The 24307-nt window shown below is 42.3% G+C and overlaps 1 protein-coding gene across 4 annotated transcripts in view; it reads right to left on the bottom strand.

The window, feature by feature from the left end:
* Positions 1-3010: 3010 nt before the first annotated feature.
* LOC117424580 (uncharacterized) overlaps positions 3011-24307 on the bottom strand; it is a 92490-nt gene continuing 71193 nt past the window's right edge. For all 4 annotated transcript variants that reach the window (XM_058992464.1, XM_034041057.3, XM_034928400.2 and 1 more), the window contains 10 exons: positions 23241-23315; positions 22365-22553; positions 14181-14443; positions 11710-11852; positions 10969-11056; positions 9849-9960; positions 8300-8440; positions 7145-7333; positions 6454-6592; positions 3011-5697 (listed from right to left, as the gene is read on the bottom strand). In XM_058992464.1, the coding sequence (XP_058848447.1) occupies positions 5112-5697; positions 6454-6592; positions 7145-7333; positions 8300-8440; positions 9849-9960; positions 10969-11056; positions 11710-11852; positions 14181-14443; positions 22365-22553; positions 23241-23315 (1925 nt within the window). In that variant the 3' untranslated portion in view covers positions 3011-5111. The remainder of the gene's footprint in view (positions 5698-6453; positions 6593-7144; positions 7334-8299; positions 8441-9848; positions 9961-10968; positions 11057-11709; positions 11853-14180; positions 14444-22364; positions 22554-23240; positions 23316-24307) is intronic.

Below are 24307 nucleotides of genomic sequence, written 5' to 3' on the forward strand. Positions count from 1 at the left end.
TTGGTGCAGAAAGCTCATACAGACATTGTTTTTTAGAAAGACGTTTTGCACCCAGCACACGTAGTATTTTTGTAGAGGCTACCACGGTGGTAAAACAAATACACAGGTACCTTCTGTGACGCAGCGTTTTGATTGACAAACTTATCTACTGTTTTTTTTCCCCCTTAATTATTCAGACACCACATTCTGGTATTTTTATAGTATTGTTTTTACATCTTTTTTGTTGCTTGAATATTACTTATACATTAAGAAATCTCATTTTTTGTTTCGCATTGAGCTGAAAAAAATATAGTAATTATACTATAATAACCTGTTCATTGTTAATATAAAATCCAGAGAATGCAAAATGAAAGTTAATTAACAGCAACGGTATATAGACACTGCACAGTAAATCCATGACCTCTGAGGCAATAATGAAATACTGCAGGCAAAATACGAGGGAGCTAGCTTACTTTTCAAATCTTAAAAGAGAGGTCTCTGTTGCATAATACAGCACCAGTACTTCTGTCTTCAATGGAGTCTTTGAAGTGACACGTCTACTGTGGGATTTGCTTGTTCAAAGAGTCTCAAATTTCCATTTTTTTCTTTGTTCAGTCGCCTTTCCCCGAGTTCAGGAGCTACTCCAGTTGCCTGCCATAGATGTATGTAACATAGGCTAGATCAGCCACATTGATAGAGGAGCCAGAACTTTATAGTGATCCGATGATTGTTTCCTTTTGTTTTGCTGGCAACACACAGCAGTGCACTTAATCGTGCTGGTGCGAATATAGACTGACCTAGCCTTCATTACATATTGCCATGGCAGGCAACTTGGACTTAATAGCATCCCCTGGACTAGTTACGCAACACAGTTATCAAGAAAAAAAAAGAAGACATAACAGTAATTCTAGTAAGAACCATTCGAAATGGTTAATGTTATAATTCCATATATATATATATATATATATATATATATATATATATATATATATATATATATATATATATATATATATACTATATATATATATATATATACTATATATATACTGTATATAATTTGCTTTATTAACTAAAATGTACCCCTTTTACTGTTGAGATTTTTGTGGTTCTTGCTCGTTTATGCCAATTTCATGTGCAAATATTCCATATACAACAGTAAAGATAAACAGTTGCACTCTGGTACAGTTGCTGTAGGTCAAACGGTCTGCCAGGTAATTAAAGTACCAGGAAGCAACTTCTCATCTATAGCGTTGTCTTTGAAATGTCTGCATATTATTGCATTGAATTCCTTTGGGTGAAGCCCAGTAAGACTCAGAACTGGTAGAATGAATGTATGTTTCTGTCTGAATGCAAATCAGTAGTAATGCCTTATGTAGGCAAAGAGCCACTGTGGGATACGACCTGTTAAGTACTTGTGAGTGCTGTTTTTTTAATCTAGATCTATTGGAAGGGAGTAATTGCCTGGGGAGAGGGGGAGACTGGTATCGTGAATACACCGCAGCAAGGCAGGTTTCTGTATTGTACAGAGCAGATGGTGAGCTTTGATGGCCAGAGGTACTGTAACTGTGGATGTAAGTACTGTGATCTCATGTCACAAGGGAGGGGTGCATTGACTGGAGAAGCAGGGACACGGCCATGACATTGACTGAAAGCATTCTGGTTGGATAGCACAAGGAGTCATAGCTTAACATGGGCACTGGTCACAGTGTTGCATGAAAAATGATCCCCTCTGAGATTTGGTCCATAATTATTTCTCAAATACTTACTGACTGCTCTGAGCTGTAGTAAGCAAAAATTAGTTTTTATCTTACACGGCACATTATACATTTTTTTCAATATACTAGTTAAATAAAAATAATTAAAACGGTATTGCTAATTTTAAATGTCACAAATCCATCTTAAACAAAGACATTTCAAATGGCTGCATCACATCAATAACAAAGTCAATACAGAAATGTATAGCTTTTGTAACCTATATGTTAATCAGTGAAGTCCTAAACAAAAGTACCAAAAACTTGGGACCATGAGGTGTTCAGCTAATCAAATTGTTCAGTTAATCAATTACCAGCTGTAGAATGGTTTATTGTATTCTCCCAATCAAGAAACCTCAGGAGTTGCTCTTCAATTCTAGTTCCTTACCACAGATACATGTAACATAGGCTAGATCAGTCAATATTTATAGGAGAGCCAGCGCCATCTAGTAGTTTGCCACTTTTGGGTGCTGGTGCTTACCAATATAAAGACAGTTTGGCTGAGCTAACCAGCATTACATATGTCTATGGCAGGCGACTAGGTCTTAAGAGCAGCTCCTGAACTCGTAGTCAAAGCACCTTCACATAGAGTATCAAGGAATAACAACAAAAAACCTTGAATATAGAGTATGCAACCACTTTACCAATGTAGATCACTACCAGAGATTGAGAGCTAAAGAACTCATTTTCTACAACATCAGGGCAGGGCAGAAGAACCAACTCCCCAGTAATGTTATTGAAGCTGACACTGGGATCCTTCAAGAAGCTGCTTGATGAGATTCTGATCAATAAGCTACTAACAACCAAACGAGCAAGATGGGCTGAATGGCCTCCTCTCGTTTGTAAACTTTCTTATGTTCTTAAGAGCATTGTGTGGAGTAGTGGTTAGGGCTCTGGACTCTTGACCGGAGGGTTGTTGGTTCAATCCCAGGTGGGGGACACTGCTGCTGTACCCTTGAGCAAGGTACTTTACCTAGATTGCTCCAGTAAAAACCCTACTGTATATATGAGTATAAATGATATCTTGTAACAATTGTAAGTCGTCCTGGAGAAGTGCATCTGCTAAGAATTAAATAATAATAAAAGACAGGTTACCTACGGGCTTTTTGGATAATAGAGAGGTTTTACTGTGCAACGAGTTATGTGGCACACCAGTTCAATGTAAGGAATCTAATCAGAGGGACACATTTTTAGTCATATACACTGGCACTCTCCTCTCAGGCTACCAACAACTTAATCACGACATGAATGTTTGCCACACTCATATTTTATAGAAGGTATAAAATAGCTCTTTATTTTAAATTTGTGTAAAAGGTATATAAATACAGTTGCTATAGAGGGAATAAGCAAATCATTTGCTATCTTGTTCTTTCATTAGTATAACATGCTTAAAAGACCATTTTTGATTTGCTGTTTGTATTTATTTATTTATTTTAATACCACAATGTAACCAGTTCCCATCCTGTGTTTTAAAGTACTAAGATCCCACCTGCAGTCTAAAGGAAGCTATGTGTTTGTGCGCGCCTCACTGCGACGTAGCTGTCACAGTGAATCAAAGTGTTTCAGCGAGGCCTCTGAGAGCGTGCCACTGCAAAGGAGAACAGGAGCCTTACTTGCAATGAGGCACCTATCTCTAGTTACTTTGGTAACCTGCAACTTGAATCAGAGCACTGTCAAATGTATACTAGGTATAAATAGTGACAATAATATGTGCTGACTTCAGCAGGAATTCACCAAGAACCAGGCAAAATAAGCATTGAAAAGATGTGTTGATACAAAAAATATGGCTGTGTTGCTGTGGAACTCAAATACTAGGTATCGCCTTGATTACAATAATGACATTTGTTTTATATATAGTCTATTTTTCTGTATACAGTCTATGCACAACCCAGTAACAACCTGGCACGGGATTTGCTGCATCATGTATTAATATTGTACATCTTGTTCCTGACCAGCTGAAACACAGCCTGCCTTGGGTGTAAGAGGGGCAGAGACAGCAAAGAAGGTAAGCAGAGAAGCTGGGTATCAACCCTGTCTAATATTTGCCTCGAATCAGAAAAACATGTAGGAATCCCTCTAGGAACTCATTGGGAAAATTGTACCAATAAGGAGGGACACAATAAAACAGTACTGTCATTTGTAGGTTCTACATGAAAGGTTCTATGTAAATATACAATTGAATAATTGGTTAGCTGTATTGTCTGCTGGTAATTTGTAGAAGTGTCCATTCCACAACTGTATACACCCCTAAGTCATGTTACATGTGGCCTGCTGAATGGACCAATTTGTGCAATTTGACAGTCACCTGCACCAGAATATGAATTCCAAGATACTATCCCAGCTGTACTGAGAAATGCAGTGGGGAAAGCATGCAAATTAAGTAGAAGCCAGTACTACATTCATAACCTGGGCTTGTACACAATGCATGACAGCCAACAAACTTAGCATGCAGTAGGCAGACAGGGGAGTGATAATTAATAAAATAGTTGTATTGGTAATGCTGGACACCTTAGCACTGTGAACCTGAACTGTTGATGGCTAACAGGAATTGTACACTGAAATTTGAGAATGTAAGTAATATCTTCTACAAGCTGTGCAGGAGTTGTGTGCTCCCATTCAGCATCAAATCGTGGGACAGAAGAAGGATCGCATGATAGTTCCCATGGGATAAAATGAAATGTACAATAAGTCTTGCTGGTTTTGCCTCCCTAACCCGAAGAAGCACCACAGCCAATGCAACACCACCTCTGGAATCACCAACAAGAGCAGCTCTCCTCACAGCCACGACGTGAACCTGTGCTCCGCTGACTTCATGACTCACCTGCACACCACACGGCTGTGTTTTTACCAGATGAGCCACTAGGAGACCTGACAACTGTTACAATGTTAAATGTAATGTACAGTATGATAGTCGATGCCACGCTTACCAGCTAAATTACAGAAGACAGAAATTTTATTATTCAACAGTGCGTTGAATAATTTACAGTTATTGTAGAACTTAATTTTGTTTAAGTTTTACATCACCTTTGAAACATAAAATCCATTGTATAAAAATAACATTGATTTTAAACATTTATCCAAATTATAATTAAAGTATATAAAAAGGCTGTAGTTTATGGAACCGTTTAAAAAATGAATACATCTATAAAAAATGTAAAAACATTTACAAAAGGATGTTATAAACAGGAACAGCCTGTTGGTGTACATACAACATTAAAAATCAATGCAGTTTTAATAAACATGAACAATTACTCTATAAAATGACAGCGTTACACTTGTGGTGTCTCAATAAAATTATATCTTAATATAATCATTATTAATGAATCCTTACTCAAAATGTGGTCTCATCATTTTAACTAAGTTCCGACGACAAAAATGTCACACAAACAGAAATAATTCCAACTCTTTTGCATGTAGACACTGGGCTAAGTTCTTGATTCTGCAAAGACGAACATGCCGAGTGTCTCCAGCATTGTACACCCTGTATATGTGGTACCTCTCCTTTTCCTTCAGTGCAAGATGGAGTTCGTTCGCTGACAAGTGTATAAAACTTTTCTCAGCCTTCACAGTTGCCTTGACTTCAATGAACACTTCTGACAAGACTCCATCATCGGTGGCGAAGGTGACCTTAAAATCGCAAGGCTGTCCACTCTCGCCATTTCTGTTATTCCACACGATTTCCCGTGGCCTATTGTGGATCCCATTTTCCTTCCAGTCTAACAGAAAAGCATAGACCAGACGCTCTCCCCATTCCCCGATAGCTATGTTGTCTTGGGTGTCTTCATTGAAGATCACCGCCTGCGGGCCAGAAACACTGCTCTCGATGGTCAGATCCTCCAGAAGAGCTTCGTGGGGCTGCCTCTGTGCCCAGACTGGGCAGTCGAGAGGGAGGGGTGGGCGCGGGAGACTGGCACTCCCCTGGAACACTGAGTACACTGCTGGCCCTGCCGGTGGCTGATGATTACTAAACACAATGGGACGAGCATAAATATTAACCCACATAAAATAAAGAGCTGCTGAAAAACATGATCAAATATATTGGCATCACAGGTGGGGGGGGGGTGGGGGGGATGGTTCAAGACCTTGGTGACTGGTGATGATCATTTGATTGCCAAACTATTTATTTTTCAGGCAAAAAAGGCCATTTACACAATTGTTGTGTACATATAGGATCAATTACAGTCACTTTTTCCCCCTTGAGATGAAGGGAGTAGGAGGCATTGGAAAGATGATGTATTGGCAAGTGAAGGGGAAGGGATTCTTAAATAGTATAGAGCAACCTTTTGGGTTGGAGTTCTAAAAGATCCAAAACTATGTATATATTACTAACAGAAAAAAGGCATTTTACAAAAGAGACAGCTTCAGTATGTGCTTTGTGCCATGCTTAAACAAAACATAAACCTTTGCACACACCAAAGACTTATTGCTCTAATCTTTAATCAAAGAGGATAATATATTGTAGCTCATTGGAAAAAAATGACAAAAACTCAACAGAACTCAGACACACTCAGGATAACGGCTAATCAACTGCAGAAACTATTCACATCCCTACCCCACACCAATAGGGACTGGAGACCTCAGGAAACAAGGTCATGGCCCACAAAAGTATGTTCATATAAATTACAAATCTAAATGCAACTATTGTTGATTACAACTGGATCACACAAAGGCCTCTTGAAAAAATGTTCTATTCTAGATTCAGATTTTTTTTTATTCTTACCTGAGTGAAGCGTTCGAAGGAACAGGTTTGTCTGCCTCTGTGTTTTCTGCTGGTAGCTGCTGATTCTGTCCTGTCTCTTTGGGACTGTCCTGTAGCTGTGGGTCTGGTAGCTTTGGAGTTTGGACTCCGGTATCATGCACTAAAAGTTAAAATGACAAAAGACAAAAACAAAACTAAAATTGTGTCTCCCGTTAAAGTGATTGTGAACAATGATCCTGTATTTAGCACAGCTATTTACTTACACACTTCTGAAGCAGTAAAAACTAAACTGGAAATGGTTCAAAAATAGCAAAGAATAACCCTGAAGGTCACAATGGTTTCTACTTTTTCAGTAAAAAAGGTGCTAATTTCACTGCAAAAAAACCTACAAAAGACCTCTCTATTCAAAACTGTTACCGTTTCATCACTCTCAATGGTCTGAAGGAATGTTCTGAGGTCACATTAATAGCAGAGGTACATTTTCTTTTGAAAATGCAAAAAATGTACATAAAAAAATCTTGACCTGGCTTCTTCTAATATTACGATGGAGTGAACTATCCAAGTTCAGAATTCAGAATTAAATAACTGATAAAGCTTGTCACAGTCTGAGACAAGTGACTGCACAAATAAAACAAGAACTTGATTGATGGTCAATGCATCCCCCCTCCCAAGTTCAGTAACCACTGTCAAGAATATGGCAAATGCAACTAACCTGGAGTGTGATGAGGTGTAAAACCACTGCTCCGATTGCCATTGAGCTGAGAGCTGCAATGCTCTTTTATATCTGATGTACCTTCACTATTCCCGTGAGTGTGAGTATTAAAATACACTTTAGTGTCTGTTGAAGGGGATGGCTGAGCAGGAGGGGGCCACATCTTCATCACCATGTCTGCTGCCTGTCCTGTAAATCAAGAAAGAAAAATATAGCCATGGAGACTCACAAACATCATCAAAATGTGAATCCTATGGAATGAAGTTTGGAAAACCCTTCAATGAAGATGCAAAAAGTGTTGACCACCTTCTTAGGACAAGTCATGCTGTCAGATAATGTTGGACTTATTTGGTCATTTCTCCTGAAGGGTGACACTCAATACCAACTGCTTCCCCCATTGACTGATATGCTTGCAGTCAGTTTCATGCTTTGAACTAGAAAACAATACTGAAGTGAAATGACCTAGGAAGTGCAAGTGTAACATATTTCTTGAAGTCTGGAAACTGAGAACTTTCTTTAACCTAATGTAGTACCAGATATCACCTTTTCAAGACAATTCACGTTTGCTATAACTCCTTTCAAAATGATCTCTATTAGTTCCTCTTTGCTTAAAGACATTTCACAACAACTGAAAGACATACAGAGAGAAGTGGTATTACCAATTATACTTATGATGACTGACTCATGGTTCCCCCTTTACATTTTTTAAAAACTGCACGTTTGAGACATATGTAAGATTTTTGGAATGATTTCATTAGCAACAATCACTATCTGCCAATATCACCAAATTAACTTCCTCGCCAAAATCACCGGCAATACGGAAGCTCACGTACATACAGGTGCCTTCACTATATCCCTGTCACTGGGTTCAGCTGGTGGGAAGATAAACTAAAAGCTCATAATAATAGATTTTTGGTGTTGGCTTTAAAGCTGAATTTCACAGGTGTGTTTAACCAGACCAGCACTGATATATTATTTACTTTTCCCAGGTTTCTCGGGTGACTTCATAAGCTGGTTTACCAAGCATGATTAAGTGCCAAAATCATTCAGTGTACAGCCTTTGCCTTGAAGCTATTTACAAACCCAGCAGCTAAATCAGACAGCTCAGCAACCTTTAGCTACAGCGGAATGTTTTTTGATCTGCTTTGACCTTACCTGAGGGGCTGTATGAAACTCCATTCATTGAAGACTTGGGAGGCCAGCATGCCAGTGTCTTCTCTCCATCTTCTGCAGCCGTCTTAGGCTCTTCTTCACTGGTGCTCAAAGCCCTGTGGAGCTGATCTCCAATGCGGTACCCTTTAAGATTGCAATAGAGAGTAACGTATCAAATCAGCAACCAGTGTGTAACATAGCCACAGTGTTGGGGAAGTTACTTTTAAAAAGTAATCTGTTAGTTATAAATGACTTTGTTACAGTTACTAATTACTTTGAAAAAATGTAACTAGTTACGGTTAAAAATAGTTACTTAACAGGTTACATTAAGTTTACATTTTAAAGAGATTTTTTGCCCCGTCTTGTTCAGGCTGCAACTCCAAATGTTCTTTGAAGATCCAGCTCTCGAACCCACTCGTTCCCTCCTCTGATCCCATTTTCTAATTCATGTGAGAAGTTAGTTTTGACTTGGCAGATGAAGCACTTGCTGATTTCCATGTTATGCATTACCCATGGTCCTTTTTTTTTTAAATGTAACTAAAAATAGCTACTTAAATTTTTCACATAAAATGTAATCCGTTACAAAAAGGAACAGTTACAATTCCTGAAAAATACTGTATTGTGTTCCTCCCAATCATTTCACAGCCAGTACCCCAATCGAGTGAAAGTGACATCACAATAGCATTTATTTTCCTTACCGATTTCATATCCCATGTACATTCCCTAGCATTCTTTATTGTTGTTTCCGTTTAGGTCATTATTTCTTGCTAACAATTCCAGCACAAAATGTCCCTTTATTTTCTGAATCTGGTACTGTGTATTGAGATTTTTCATTCACTAGCTCATGCAGTTGCCACAGCTGTAGAGGGAGCATAAATTACAACTCCACAACGACAGGAAGAGCAGACAAACTGCTCCAAATTACTTTGCTAAGCAGACGCAGAGCCTAATTTAAGGAAAGTAAATCTCTGGATTCAGCTATTTAATTTTCTATACAATCTTCTTGTTATATAAACAGAATACTCCTTGAAGAGTCATGGAGTGCTGTGGTTATTTCACTCATGAGGATGACCATGAACAATATATATTATAAAGCACCAAATGTGTCATTTTCTGTACGCTATGATTTTAAAACATGGATCAGTATAGCTGAAGATTAGACATTTGTTTAATAACTGCAGCAATTAATCTGCTAGAGCACTTATGGCTTCCCCTTAATTAAAGTGAAATAAAATAACTATGTTGATGTAGTTTTCAATCACCGTTTCTGCCACAGCAAACAAATGATGCTGCAATTCCTGCCTTTATTTCAGTAATGAAGAATTCAGCTCTCATTTGAGCAGTACTTCTGGCTTCTCTTTCATGTTAAAATGTAGCATTACTAATAAACCAGAATTAGCATATACTGTTTCCCCTGGGTGCGTGTGTGTGTGTGTGGAGAATAAACTAATTAGACAGGGAAACTTGAAAAAATAAGCGGCTTGGCTTTGCTGAGTGAAGGTCAAGGCGACATTCATACAAACCGTGGTTTCAGTCGCTTTTAAAGCAGTACCTTTTTGTTCCTGTTCGATCTCTAGCGGTTTGGGAACCTCCCACTTCTCTTCGTTTTCTGGGAGATCACTGATGTCCTCTTTGTGTAAGAAGCGTTTCAATGCTGCTTCATCCTGAAAAACATATTCTCAGCTGTTACACACATCGACTTGAAAGCACTGGCAGTAATGGGCAGGGGTTCCGGTATAGCCAACCACCTCATCATTTCCTGTCCTGACTTGCGGCAATCAATTAGCCTCCAAAACAAGCTTTAAAATGATACCTTTGTCAAGGTTTTTCACCACAAGGAGAATAATAAAGTCAAAGCTCAACTAAACCTTTTTTTTTTTACCACCTCCAGATGGATTCTCACCATGTGTGACTTCTACATTCCTCAATGACTACTGCCGTTTAGAAAAACTAGACTCTGTTTTATTAAATTACATCCCCCTAATAGGGGCGAATGGTGTGCTAACTTCCCAAACTATTCTTATGTTCTTCTGAAGCAAAGTTTCAGCTGTGAGTCATTACATCAGTAGTCTGCTTGGAACAGAAGCACCAGCTGTTCCTTTATTACACGCACACTGCCTCATACTGTTAAAAACATGTGTATTTATTTAAGTTACTTCACAAGCCCAAATTGAATATATTTGCTTTCTAGGGGTTTCTTCTAAAATGTTAGCAGCAGAGTTGGGGTCAAGTCCTGTCTTTGAATTCCAGTTCCTTCGAAGGAATTGGAATTGATATTTTAGAGACATTCTAATTGCTGTGACTGTTCAACTGCTTTCTTTTGAAGCCAATTTAATTGACTAGCAGTGTATTCAACTGAAGTAATGTGTTGCCACTGTGAGAAGCTGATAAAGAACAATGAAATACTGAGCATTCCTGCTGACTGCCAGTAAGGATAAATAGGCACATTGGGTTGGGGTCTGGTGGTTTATTTGAGTTTGGCCCGGGGTCCCCCACTGCCCTCGATCCCTCCTAGGTGAAGGAGACACTGATGCAGAGGAGAAATGCAGCATTAAATAAGGACTCCAATTGATCTGGTCAGTCCTTGCTCCAGCTCCTGACATACAGCCCAATGATAATGAAGGTTCACAGCCATTTACCTTCTGAGAAACTCAAGCATTTCTGTGACTTACATCGAGACAGGACATCAGCCCTTGCAGGAACCGCTCCAGCTCCTTCCCAAAGTCTTTGTTTTCCTTGCTGAAAAGCTTGACAACCTCTCTGGAAATACAAACAGCAAACACTTGTTTTCTACACTGGCACTGCCAACTACAAACAATGCTAATGACATGCGTGTTTAAACAGTAAACTAGGATTTGTCAGCTAATTCTCTTATAATATACTAAAAGGTAGACATTATGTCAACTAAAGTCCAAAGCCTTAAGGCCTTGATTTGTATAAATTATACACAGAATGAAAAATTCCAAATAATTGTATATGGAAACTTTTCATTTGATTTCTAATGTAACACTAAAACAAAGGTGGGCTCCTGGACATTTTCATGTGAATATATTTTTTAAAAAGTGACTATTCTATTTCTGTATAATGAAAACATAGCTCTGCAGTACCTTGCTGAAGGGGATGAAAGTCTGTATAATTAAAACTGTGTATTAAAGTCACAATAAAACACACAGAAGTAGCAGGAAGTAATCAAATGTGCATTTAGAGGTGTACATGCCTTGCGTTTTTATAATACAAGGCCTGTGTTTTGGGCTTATTTTAGTTTGATTGGACAGCTCCATCAAAAAGAACAATAGAATCACCTGCTTACGAGACTAAAATACAAAACATGTCTCGCCACAAAAATGCCCTTAGTTGCAAATTTGAAAAATGAGTTGCCACAAGTATCTGAAAGCTCCTTAGAATACCATTACCTGCAGATGTCTATGCGTGATCTGATGTGATCTTTCTGTATGTAAAGCTGTTTGTCTTTTAAAAGGCAGATTACATCCTCCTTCTCAAACAAAGGCTCCATATCAGGCAGGGTTAGCTGATACTGTATGTACAATTTGCCAACCTACAACACAGGCAGAAAATACAACCAACGATCAGTCAAAAGACACTGAAATCAGTCAAGAACAAAAGCTAATAATCAAATGTCTGTTCAGTTTTACATCACATTATAAAACATTCCATTGTGAGCTCTGGAGACCTACTACAAAGGCCCTATACAGCATATTGTTGTTGTTTAATTTACTGGGCAGTAAAAAGGTTAATAACTTCTTCACAACCTCAAACTGCAGATTATATAAGGTATTATAAGATATTTATATGTTCACACTAATAAAAAGAAGGAAACAGTGTAAGCAGATTTAAGGAGGATAAAATTAAAAGCGAAACACGTCTTATTAACATTTGCATAGCTGTTGGGATAAGCGACTAATCTGAGTTGACATCTTCAGAGGGCTTTTCTTGATGGTGAAGGGAAAGTTGATTGGCTAGGGGCCGTTCCAGAACAAAATACATTTTGAGTGTTTATGTGATATAGATCAGCTTTAACTTCAAACGCTAATGGAAAATCTAGAGATAGTAAATTTAGGTAAACACATGTTTAGACACAACTGTTCAGCAGTCTGTTAACTTAAACGTGGTGCCTTCTTGTATTGCTCTTCACACGGATCACACAGTAATGCTTAAACAAGTACAGAAGAATTGAACAAAAAACTAGAAGAGGTTTGATGAACAAAAACAAAGCAAGTTGAATGGCATCTCAAAGTAAATGGTTTTACAAACATGAAACAAAATGGATATGTGGAAAAGTGTGAGCCTCAATGTGGCAGTGAAAGGTTTAATGAACACCTGTAATATAACTTTATTGAGAGAATCATAGAATACAGCTGTGTACCAACTCAAATGTCAGTGTTTGGCCTGTATTATTGATATGGCCAGAGGGTAAAACAATGTGGGAGTAAAAAGGTAGATTTTTACTGGACAACACCAGTAACGGAATGTGAGAAAATCATAGAATATACTGTAGCATTTACCAATTATGCATTGTCACAAAGACGGCCAGAGTGGGTGGCGTCAGACCAGAAAGGAACACACAGAGACGGTGGTTGTGATGATGAGCCGAGTGCAATGGCTGCACTCAGCGTTTAATAACAAAATAAAAGGTTTAAATAACGGAATACAAAACAGGACACGGCACTTCACGCCAAAATAAAGAGACAAACAAAACGGACTATACAGTAAACAGACAGTGCACGGACAGACACACAAACAAACACGGTGAGTTTTAAATAAACAAGTATCGTGCTGGTCCTACCAGCACGTAATAGCAATTGATATTTAAACGTATTTCTCCTTCTCTCTCACCCGTTCTCCACTCACCGAACACCTAACCACGAGTGACTAAAAATGTGCCTATTTATACTGTTGTGCTGGGATTCAATTACTAATTAATTATTCACTTGAATCCCAGCACGTGAATTAATTCTGTGCAACCCCGTGCTCACATATTACATTTAACCAGCACGTGAAGTGATTTGTGCCCTCCTCGTGCCTAAATACAAATCTACACTTTTTAAATACACGTGAAACACAGACCCGTTTATAGCCCGTGTACCAATCTATACACCAACATTAACATACGCACCATACATACAACACATAACACACAAATGCACACAGGGGCGGGGCGCATTGCCACATGCATACTTTAATTAAAGTGTATATTCAGCAGAGAAATTAACAAGTCATATGACCTCAATACAGCATGCCAAATATATAAACCTGCAAAATATGAAGTCACCAGCTCACGTTTTCTGAGATGCTTTGATACTGTGGTGACAGCAGTAAAGTGTACTGTTAGGTTTCCACAACACTGAACACACACACACACACACACACACACACACACACATATATATATATATATATATATATATATATATATATATATATATATATATACTGTATATGCCGTTGATATAGCACCAAATTTAATTAAATATATAAGTTCCCCTCTTCAGTGAACCAATACAGAATGACCATTTTACCCCACTCATACCCCTTGCTCACTACATAACTTGGTATCCCAGACCAGATAATCATCCCATCTTCAAACACATGCTTAATATTTCAATGGGCATTCTGTCCCCCAAGTGCATTAGTACACCAGATTTAATGCAGAACAACCGACAGCCACATAATTTTACCCACCAATTTTTTTTCTGGAATACCAACTACAGTATTAAGACTGGTAACGCATTATATTTTGGGAGCTGAGTAACAATAAAAAAAATATGTATTATTCAATATGCATTTTAAAAATCTACTTGAAACCGAATGCTTTGAGCATTTCTGTGATGTACCTGTCCTCCCTATTACAAATAAATGTACTTACCTGACCGAAAGACAGTGACTTCAAGAGTCCAGCGATGTTGTTCTCCTTCAGTTCTTTGTGAATGTGTCTGAAGTCTTGGTATATAAACTTCTGGATGTCTGGCACAACCTTGCGGACCAAGCGTTGCACTGATGGGCAGGGCCTGTAGTTTTCTGTTTGCGCCTCGACACGAATACATTGGGACAGGCTGCAAACCCCGCAGATCTCCAGGAAGCGCGCTCGGCGGTCCTCGTCAAACACCTTTTCTTTCAGGGTATGCTTCCCTGTTAATTCCAGGAGAACAGCTTCAAGATTATTATTTATCCAGAACTTCAAAACATTTAAAGTAATCTCCCCCCTGGATGTCATCAACCACCATAAAATCCAGCTTTAGTTCATCTCTGCAGGGTACAGCCTGATCAAATAGCCCCCTTAATCTTTTAAATAGCCAAACTTATTACATGACCAAATAGCTCGATTTTTGTTTCATCACTCCACAAAACCTTTTACCAGAACTCATATCCATCATTGGTGGTGTTTACATGCAAGTTTTAATCGCGTTACTATAGTGCATTTATGACGTGTCACGCGCAAATGACGCATGATTGTGCTCGTTCCAAATGTGCACGGCAAAAAAAGTGTGTGACTCAAGTGTCATTACACTTTGGTAAAGCACGGTAAAGTGCACGCTAATTGGCCTCACTAGTCCCATAGCAACACACTCCACAGTCGTGCAAAATACTTAACGATAGACTTTCATGAAATAACACGATACCTCCTCCACTTCCCTTATGTAAAAGAACGCTCTACGGTCTTTCTGTCCTCCTCTGTAGCATAAGTAAGATTTTCCTTAACCCAGTCTTACTAATACAAATCAGTTAAATATCCATCCATCCATTATTATCAATCCACTTCTCCTGATGAGGGTCGCGGCTAAATTATATATAAATTGCATATAGAGATGTTGATTTATACCATTACTTATTCATTTCAGTGTATTATGAACGATGCATGAAAACGATAGGTTGCGGATGCAACCCCGGTTCCCTGAAAGAGAAAATAACCATCAAGGTATGGGATATTGCCGTCAGGCAGTAGCGATTGGCTGAGCTTTTATAGCAAAGCTGCCGATAGGCCTCTGCGCGAGCTGCCACGTAAGCCCGCCCCCTTGGGAGCTTACTATACGCAGCGCGCAGAGACTCACTTCCTCTTTTGCTCTTCAGGCCGTGAAGGCTTCTGAAGCGACCACGCGGCTTGATGGTTATTTTCACTTTCAGGGAACCGGGGTTGCATCCGCAACCTATCGTTCCCTTTCAAGTCGAAAATAACCATCAAGGTATGGGAACAGTGTACCCAAGCCGTCGCGAGGGAGGATTCTCGGCAGTAGGACAGACTTACGTCATAACGCAACTGCGTAGGCAGTACATCTAGGCATATGCGGAGCTGCGCCTCAGAGTCTATGCTCGTAATGACACCTGTCTTAAAGGTGGAACAGTCAACACCATGCTATCAACCACTCTATACGGCCGCATCCTGAGGCGTCATAGAGTGTAAAACAGATGCTCCAAACAGTGGAGCAGAGGAATCCAGTACATTTAACCTGTAAAACCTCATGAAAGTATGCGGCGTAGCCCAACTGGCTGCCGCGCAAATATCAGACACCGGCACCCCTCGAAAGAGGGCCCAGGATGTCGCCATACCCCTGGTAGAATGCGCCTTCAACTGCCCTGGTGGTGGAAGGCCTGCAGATTCATACGCTAATCTAATAGCATCCACTATCCAGTGGGAAAGGCGCTGTTTAGACAGCGGCTGACCCAAAGATCTAGAACCATGGCATATGAACAACTGTTCTGTCTGCCTCACAGTCCTTGTACGGTCAATATAACACCTCAATGCCCTCACGGGGCAGAGCATGTGTAACCGCTCTTCCTCTGGGGAAGAAAAAGGAGGAGGATGGAACGCCATCAACTCGACTGACTGGTTCATGTGGAACGGGGATATAACCTTTGGTAAAAAGGCCGGATTAGGGCGCATGGAGACCTTAGAACCGTCTCCTGCAAAACGAGTACAAGAAGGATGCACTGAAAGTGCATGTAACTCGCTCACGCGTTTTGCTGATACCACAGCCAGCAAAAATGCAGTCTTAATAGATATGAGCTTCATATCCACGCTGTGGAGAGGCTCAAACGGTGCCTTGGTAAGGGCTTCTAGCACCACATCAAGGCTCCACGACGGTAAACTGGTCGTTCTTGGAGGCCGCAAGCGTCTTGCGCCTTTCAGAAACTGAGATGCCAAAAAATGGCAACCAGGTGATAAACCGTCAATGCGTACATGACAAGCCGAAATGGCGGCTAAATACACTTTAAGTGTAGAAGGAGATTTCCCTTCATCCAGCAGTTTCTGCAGAAACTGCAATATTACTGCCATAGGACAGGAGACTGGGTCATGGCTCTCAGCCAGACACCAACTCTGAAACAACTGCCACTTATACGCATACTGCGACCTAGTAGAGGGCGCTCTCGCACTCTGGATGGTCGATATAACTGCAGTCGAAAGCCCTAAGGCTGACAGGCGCTCCCGCTCAGGGGCCAAGCCCACAACTGCATGAGTTTGGGGTTCGGATGCCAAAGCTCTCCTTGAGCTTGGGACAACAAGTCCGCTCGCAGAGGGAGCTCCCTCGGGCGACCGTGCAGTAATTGCACTAGACTCGGGAACCATATTCTCCGAGGCCACCGAGGAGCGATCAGAATCACTGTCGCTCGCTCTACCCTGACCTTCTCCAAGAAGGCGGGGAGCATCGGAATCGGTGGAAAGGCATACAGGAGCCCTGGCGGCCATTCGTGAGCCAGTGCATCCACCCCCAGGGGGCTGTCGAGGTCCTTCACCGAGAACCATAGGGGACAGTGCGTGGTCTCTCGCGAAGCGAAGAGATCGACCTGCGCTGTGCCGAACCATTCCCAGATGCGCTCCACCACTTGAGGGTGGAGACGCCATTCGCCCGCAAGAGGACCTCCTCTGGACAGGAGATCTGCTGCGTAATTGACTCTGCCCGGCAGATGAACTGCACGCAGAGAGGCTAAACGCGGTTGAGCCCAGAGCAACAGCCGCGTTACCATCCGGTGAAGACCGGGGGACCGCAATCCGCCCTGGCGATTGATATACGCCACTACTGTGGTGTTGTCTGACCGCACTAACACGTGCTTGTCTAGAAGCACTGGTAAGAAGTGCCGGAGGGCGAGGTCCACCGCTCTGAGCTCCAGAGCGTTGATGTGGGCTGACCTCCAGGGTCCTGACCACACTCCACGGGTCCCTGTCCCGTTCCAGACTGCTCCCCAACCGTGGTTGGAAGCGTCGGTCGTGATGACCTGCCTTCTGAAAATGGGACCCAAGCGTACGCCTTGGCGGAGGTTTGACGGAACTTTCCACCAGCGTAGCGCTTCCCAGCAGGCTTGGGATACCCTTAGCCTGCGGTGTTTGTCTCTCCGCGGATGCAACGCGAAGGCATTGAACAAGGCCTGCAGAGGTCTCTGGTGTAGTAAGCCCAAAGGAAGGGCTTGTGAGGCGGCAGCCATCAACCCCAGCATGCGCTGACACAGCTCCATGCTGACTGTTTGTCTCAACCTGAATAGGGAAAGACACCGCTCTATTGAGGCAACTCTTTGTGTCGACAGGGTCGCTTCCATGGACACTGAGTCCAGATGCAGACCCAAGAATTCGGTCTGTTGGCTCGGCACTAGGCGGCTCTTTTCTGAATTGATCTTCAGACCTAGCCGCCGAAGATGGTCTGTAACCATCACTGTGTGCTGTGCCACCTGCTCCTTCGACTGCGCGCAGACGAGCCAGTCGTCCAGATAATTCAGCAGTCGGACACCTTGAGCCCGCAAGGGAGCTAGAATGGCATCCATACATTTCGAAAAGGTTCGAGGAACTAGTGACAGGCCGAATGGAAGGACACAAAACTCGTATACCCTGCTCTGGAATGCGAAACGCAGATACTTCCTGTGACCCTGGCAGATGGGAACGTGAAAGTACGCATCTGTCAGGTCCACGGTGGTGAACCAGTCGCGGTGTCGGACTGACTGGATGATGTGCCTGTGCGTAAGCATCCTGAACGATAACACCCGCAGGTATTTGTTCAGTACTCGCAGATCTAAAATAGGACGGAGCCCGCCGTCCTTCTTGGGCACCAGGAAGTATTTGGAATAGAACCCCTGGTCGATCAGAGCAGGGTCTACTTGTTGAATGGCACGCTTGCTGAGCAATGCCTGTATTTCCACATTCAGAGCTGAGGACTGAACCGAGTCCTTCACTGCAGTTACGACCACTCCCCGAAAGGGGGGAGGTTTTAACTGGAACTGAAGGGTGTACCCGGTGGATATAGTTTTGTGCACCCAGATGTCGTTGGTGCATTGTTGCCAGAACTGGAGCTGGGAGACAGTGTAGGGGAGGGTTAACAGCTGCCTGGTGTTCTCAGGGCTGTTTGGGCTGGGCTCGTTCGCGAGGGGCCTGGCCAGAGCCCCGAGGGCGTGGCTTGGCACCACCTCTAGGGCGCCACCCTCCGCGCTGCGGTCTTGAAAAAGGAGGTTGACCGCGCGCTGCTGTGCTTGAGGTCTTAGTACCCCCTGGCCGTGGCTGGTGCTGTGGTGGTGTCCTGCGCCACTGATGTTCCTGAGGCCGCTTCGGCTGGAACGACGGTTTTGGCCACATTTTCGCCATTTGCTGCGACGCCTCCCGCGCCTTGGCGGAGCGTTGCAGCATCTCCTCCACCGCTGGACCAAATGTGTGTCCCGGTGTAATTGGGGCATCCAGCAACGGGGCCTTATCAGGCTCCTGCACTCTCGCCTGTGAGAGCCAGAGCTGCCTTCTGGCCACCACCAGAGACGCGATGCTCCTGCCCTGAGCCCGCGCGTTGAGCTGGGCCAGCTTCACCAGCAGTTGACTGACGGTCCCCAACTCGCTTCTGAGGGCCGCCGAAGGGCACTCAGGCAGGTCTTTGATCAGTGCCGCTTGGTAGACCGTCAGCAAGCTGGCCACATTAGAGAGCTTGACCGCCTCTGTGGCCGCAACGTACCCCTTCTTGAGGTGTACCTCAGTGGTCCTGCACTGCTTATTGGGGCATGCAGGATCTTTCGTCAGCCCCGATAATGTTGGCGTCTTCACCAACGCGGCGAACGCAGCGTCCACAGGTGGAAAGGACGCCAACCCAGCCTCACTTGCCCCCTGCATGTTAAAGGCCGAGGCCTTGCGAGAAGTCGCAGGGGCAGAGGCCGGAGCCCCCCAGGTGGACTGTACCGCCTTAATAAAGTCTGGGAATGCCGGAAGCATCCTGGACTGACTGGACTGGGCTGAAGGCGACTCAAACAAGGAGCGCCGAGGTGGTTCCGCCATCGGCCACTCGACGCCCAAGTGGCAGGTTGCCCTGTCCACCACAGACCACGTAGGGTCATTGGTGTCTAGCACGTGGAGCTCGTCCTCAGAGTGCTGGGAGGCTACCTCAGCCTCTGTACTGTCCCCCTCTAGGATGTCAGATGCGTCTCTAGACAGCGCATCGATATCCCACTCCCCTTGAGACTGCACTGGAAGAGCGACGACCGGTGCAGGTTGTGGAGGGGCCACTGGCTGACTAGCAATGGGCCCAGTCGGTTGTCCTGGGACTGGAGGCACCACATTTGCTAGGGACATGAGGATGGACTGCTGCCCCATCATAACCTCCATGAATTGAGACATTTTGGAGGTTAGCTCTGCCACCCCCGACCTGTCTCTGTATCGCCTGTCCCGACGAGGGGAACGAGAGCGTGCTCTCTGTCGAGGCGATCTGGAGTGCGACCTAGACTCCCGACGGGGGCGTACCCTACGAGGGGAGGGGCTGCGCTCCCGAGCGCGTCTGGTGGGGGACCTCTGACCAGCCGTTAGCTGGGAGGATGGGCTCCTGGAGAGCTGCAGCCGCCCTGGCGGCGTCGCCGTAGATGACGGCGGGGCAGAATTGGTGTGGGACGATCCCGAGGAAGGAGAGTGCCCACCCACTGCTTTCTTCGCCCTTTGGCGGAGGGTGCGTGTCTGGAAACCAGCACAAAGCTGGCAAAAAGCCCTATCCGCCAACGCGGATGCGGCGTGCTCTGGCCCCAGACACGCCACACAGTCCTCATGGGGATCGCTCGCTGGCAATTTTGCCTGGCAGGTGACGCAACGGTGGAACCCGGACATGGTTGCCGAAGCGTGGACGTGCACTGTCGTAAAGGCGTCGATGCGCCGAGCGTCGAGCGCCGAAGCGTCGAGCGTCGAGGTGCGTGCACCGAGCGTCAAGGCGTCGAAGCGCCGAGCAAGGCGTCGAAGCGCTAGCACCAAGCGCTGATGCGCTGCACAAAGCGCCGAAGCGCTGCACCAAGTGGCAAAGTGCCGACACCAAGCGCCTAAGCGCAGCACGCCGGAGCGTGAGTACCGAGCGTAGAACGCTAGCACAGACGCCTAAGCGTCAGCTGACCCGCAGAGCGGAGACGCTATGTGCTGGTACAGTGTCTGATGCTGTGCACTACTTACCTGTTGGTCCTGTCGTCTTTTTTGTGCATGACAGTTCAGCGCCAGAGGTAACGGCTGGACGTTTTAGTTAGTGTTCAGAAATTAGGATTTAAGTTATGTTTTTGTGCACATTGTACTGGTTTTACTCAAAGTGATTCCTGTTCAGTTATTCATGAATGGGAATAATAAGAGACATGCTCTTCTTTCTTGTTTGATGACCAAGAAAAATAACTGCATTTCTAAAATTTACAATTAACAAAAGCTGCCTAATTTAAAGGTTTGATAAAAACGTCTGTTTAATTTTTGCAATTTATTTTATTTACTAAAATTAAAGTGTTTCAATTTTTTTTATTTTCACTCAGTGCACATTCTATGTGATTTCCATCTTTCACAATATTTATTCAAATGAATAAAGGACAGTTTAGATTAGGTTTATGTATAATGTTACAGGTTTAAACATATAAACTGTTTTTAATTTGACATTTTCCCAAGGAGTGCTAATAGTGGGCCGCAGTGCCAAATGTAGCTGAACAGGTGGGCCTTGGGTAAAAAAAAGTTTGGGAACCCCTGGTCTGGAAGATTGTACTTGACCTTCGACCAATATTTGACTCCTGTGTACCCTGACCACTTTCAAACAAAATGTCTCGTTTTTAAATCACTCGACAACACCTACAATTCGTGGTTTTTAGGCACTTTTAACAAATCTGTCTCTGAGAAGATTTACAATCATCCTCCACTAACGGCAGCACCAATCAAGCGAATGAGACAAATAATCTTCGACTCTGACAGCGACTAAAATATAAAATAAAAAGCATACCCCATTGAAACACCTCTCTCTCTCTCTCCCTCTCCCCACTTATACACACACACACACACACACACACACACTTAGATCTGCTGTGTAGATCAACAGTACACCCCATGGTCTTCTTCACAATCCATTACATTGCTAAAGGTTCACTGTTAAACCTTGCTCTCTCTCTCTCCCTTGGAAGTCAGTCTATTACAGACCTGGAGAGGGTGAATAAAGCAATGTCTAAAGCGAGTGGTGCTGAATGTGCGGGGGTGATGACAACAGTAGTGGAGCTGGCCAAGGTGCTGAAACCTGCTTCGAGGATGTGTGCGGGATCCTCTTTCTGAGAAACAGGCTGTGAAGAGGAGACTCTCTGGAGCCCTGAAGACTGCGGAGCTGCACTTAAGTCCTGAATATAGCTGATTTTATTTAAACTTAGAGATATCTGGAAGTCACAAGTATATTCTGTCTTTAGTCCTGTTCTGTAGGGTAAACTGTAAAAGAGTTTTTAAGTCCCTCCTGTAGGGCAGTATTGTGCTATTGTGTCCTGCTCTTTCTGGATTCAATAAGCAACTCAAACAGTTAAAAGCATGAGGGTTTAAAAACTGAATTCGTGAGAAACACTCAAAAGAATATAAATGTGTCCCTGTTTAACATAAAACAGCCAGTGCAATCACAGGGAGGAGATACAATGACTGGAAGCTATTTGAGGATTATTAATGCTTGGTTTCTGATGCATGCACAAATCTGAATAGAAAGGTAACAGAAACACACAGCTGAGCTATTTTTAAAATCATTTTGACTGTGTCTCATAATTAGAGATTGTAAAGCTCTGCATCCTGATCCCAGACAGCAGAGTAAGAAAGGGAGAGTTGATTACAACGGTTTTTATTTACCTTGTTTAGAGCTGGTCTTGGCCTTGGAAACAGGCTTCAAATCAGCAGGTGGGAGATTAAGTAGACACACTTGGCTGTAGGATTTAAAAAATCGTTCCACAGTCTTGTTATCGGGTATTAGAGGGTGCCGAGCCAGAGTCACCCAGCAATTATCCTTTGATGGGAAAACCTTTCTGTCTTTCAACATTTCTGTGGGAGAGAGAGAGGAAATGTATTTGGAGTTTATTTACCCTTTACATTAATATCACAATTGTTTATGTTTATTTAGTACATAACTTATTTTTCATACATTTGCTTTTTTTTCTTTTTATTGAGCCTTTTTGCTTTAGCTGACAATATTTTGGTATGCTTAACATAGCCTACTTAAGGGAGCACGTTTCTGTTTAAATTTGAACTATGTTATGTAGGTCATTTTGTATTTTGTAGTATTTATGATGTATGGATATATTTCAACATATTTATATATTTTGCTTGCATTAAAACTTACATATTAATATAGCGCACCCTGAAATGGCTATGATCTGATATTTCTCTGTATCAGATGGAAATGACATCACATTGAGATACACTGTTGAATTATTCTTATTGAACTACATATTGGTTAAATAAGAGTAATAGAAGATCATACAGGGTTCTGTACAGTCACAACCGGTCTCCACTACACGACAGATTGGAGTGGACCTGTGGGGTGAAACCCAGTTTGTACTGTACAGCACCATATAATATATTCTACAAACAAGCACACACAGGTGTAAGTGTATAAGCATACTTTTTGTCATATATTCAAAACATATGGGTGTACACCAACTATTTATTAAAATATAAGTTTCATGCTCAGAAATGGACTTGTACAGAAATAAAATTCAGGTTTCTGACCTTTCAATGATTTGCAATAGTTTTGGTTCAATTGAACTTCAGTTTCGTGTTCATCTGGGATCGTGCACTTCTCAGCTGGAAACAACATCAACCAAAATCATTTGAGAAAACAATGCCTACCGCTATACAGATGCTCAGATTATACTATACAAGTCAGCCAGAATACAGCACTATCCCAATACATGCAAACTATATAAACAACCTCTTTAAAGTATATAAAACCAGTGACCACAAATACAGAGGGTCCTCACAATCACATAATAATTGCACAGGACCTGAAATATTAAAAATATATCAGATTATAGCCAAATACAATCGAAACGTCTAAAAAGTTTGTATGTTCAGATATAATTTATAAATGTTGAAAATGCGTATGACAAATTAAACATTTAAAAATATACATCTATATACGTCTATACATCTTTTTTTTACACTTGGCAAGTCAAGATTTAGCTAACATTTCTAACAAATAAATACTTAAAAAAACATTTTTTATGCTTGGCGATTCAACATTTACCCAACAGATTAATCTGAAAAACATTACTGTTCAGCAATTAAATCTGAAAAAATAAATTTGTGCTGTCACATAATAAATACAGAAGAACCTGTTTTATATCACCTCGCTTAATATCATGACTCTTGTTTATTATCACAATTTTTCGAAAACCACTCGCCATGCACCATATTTCACTGAGAAATTATATCTCTTAATATCACCTCATAAACCCACTTATTGTCACGTTTTGTGCAGCCTGTCAAATGCTGCGTGGGTCATTTAAGTAATGAACATATCATCGACAAAGTTTGTGGATACAGCTCAGTTATACTTCACTTACAAAACACCAATGTCACCACATTTTTCTTTAATAGTCAGTCTTATTCACAAAAAAAAACCACCAAGTGCAACGCGTAACTGATAACTCTCATCAGTTTTAGATACAGTGGTTCAAAAGTATTCACCCCCCTTGGACTTTTCCACATTTAATTGTGTTACAACATGGAATCAAAATGGATTGAATTAGGAGTTTTTGCCACTGATCAACACAAAAAAGTCCATAATGTCAAAG

The sequence above is a fragment of the Acipenser ruthenus genome, chromosome 19 (genome assembly GCF_902713425.1).
Source record: "Acipenser ruthenus chromosome 19, fAciRut3.2 maternal haplotype, whole genome shotgun sequence".
Taxonomy (NCBI): Eukaryota; Metazoa; Chordata; class Actinopteri; order Acipenseriformes; family Acipenseridae; genus Acipenser; species Acipenser ruthenus.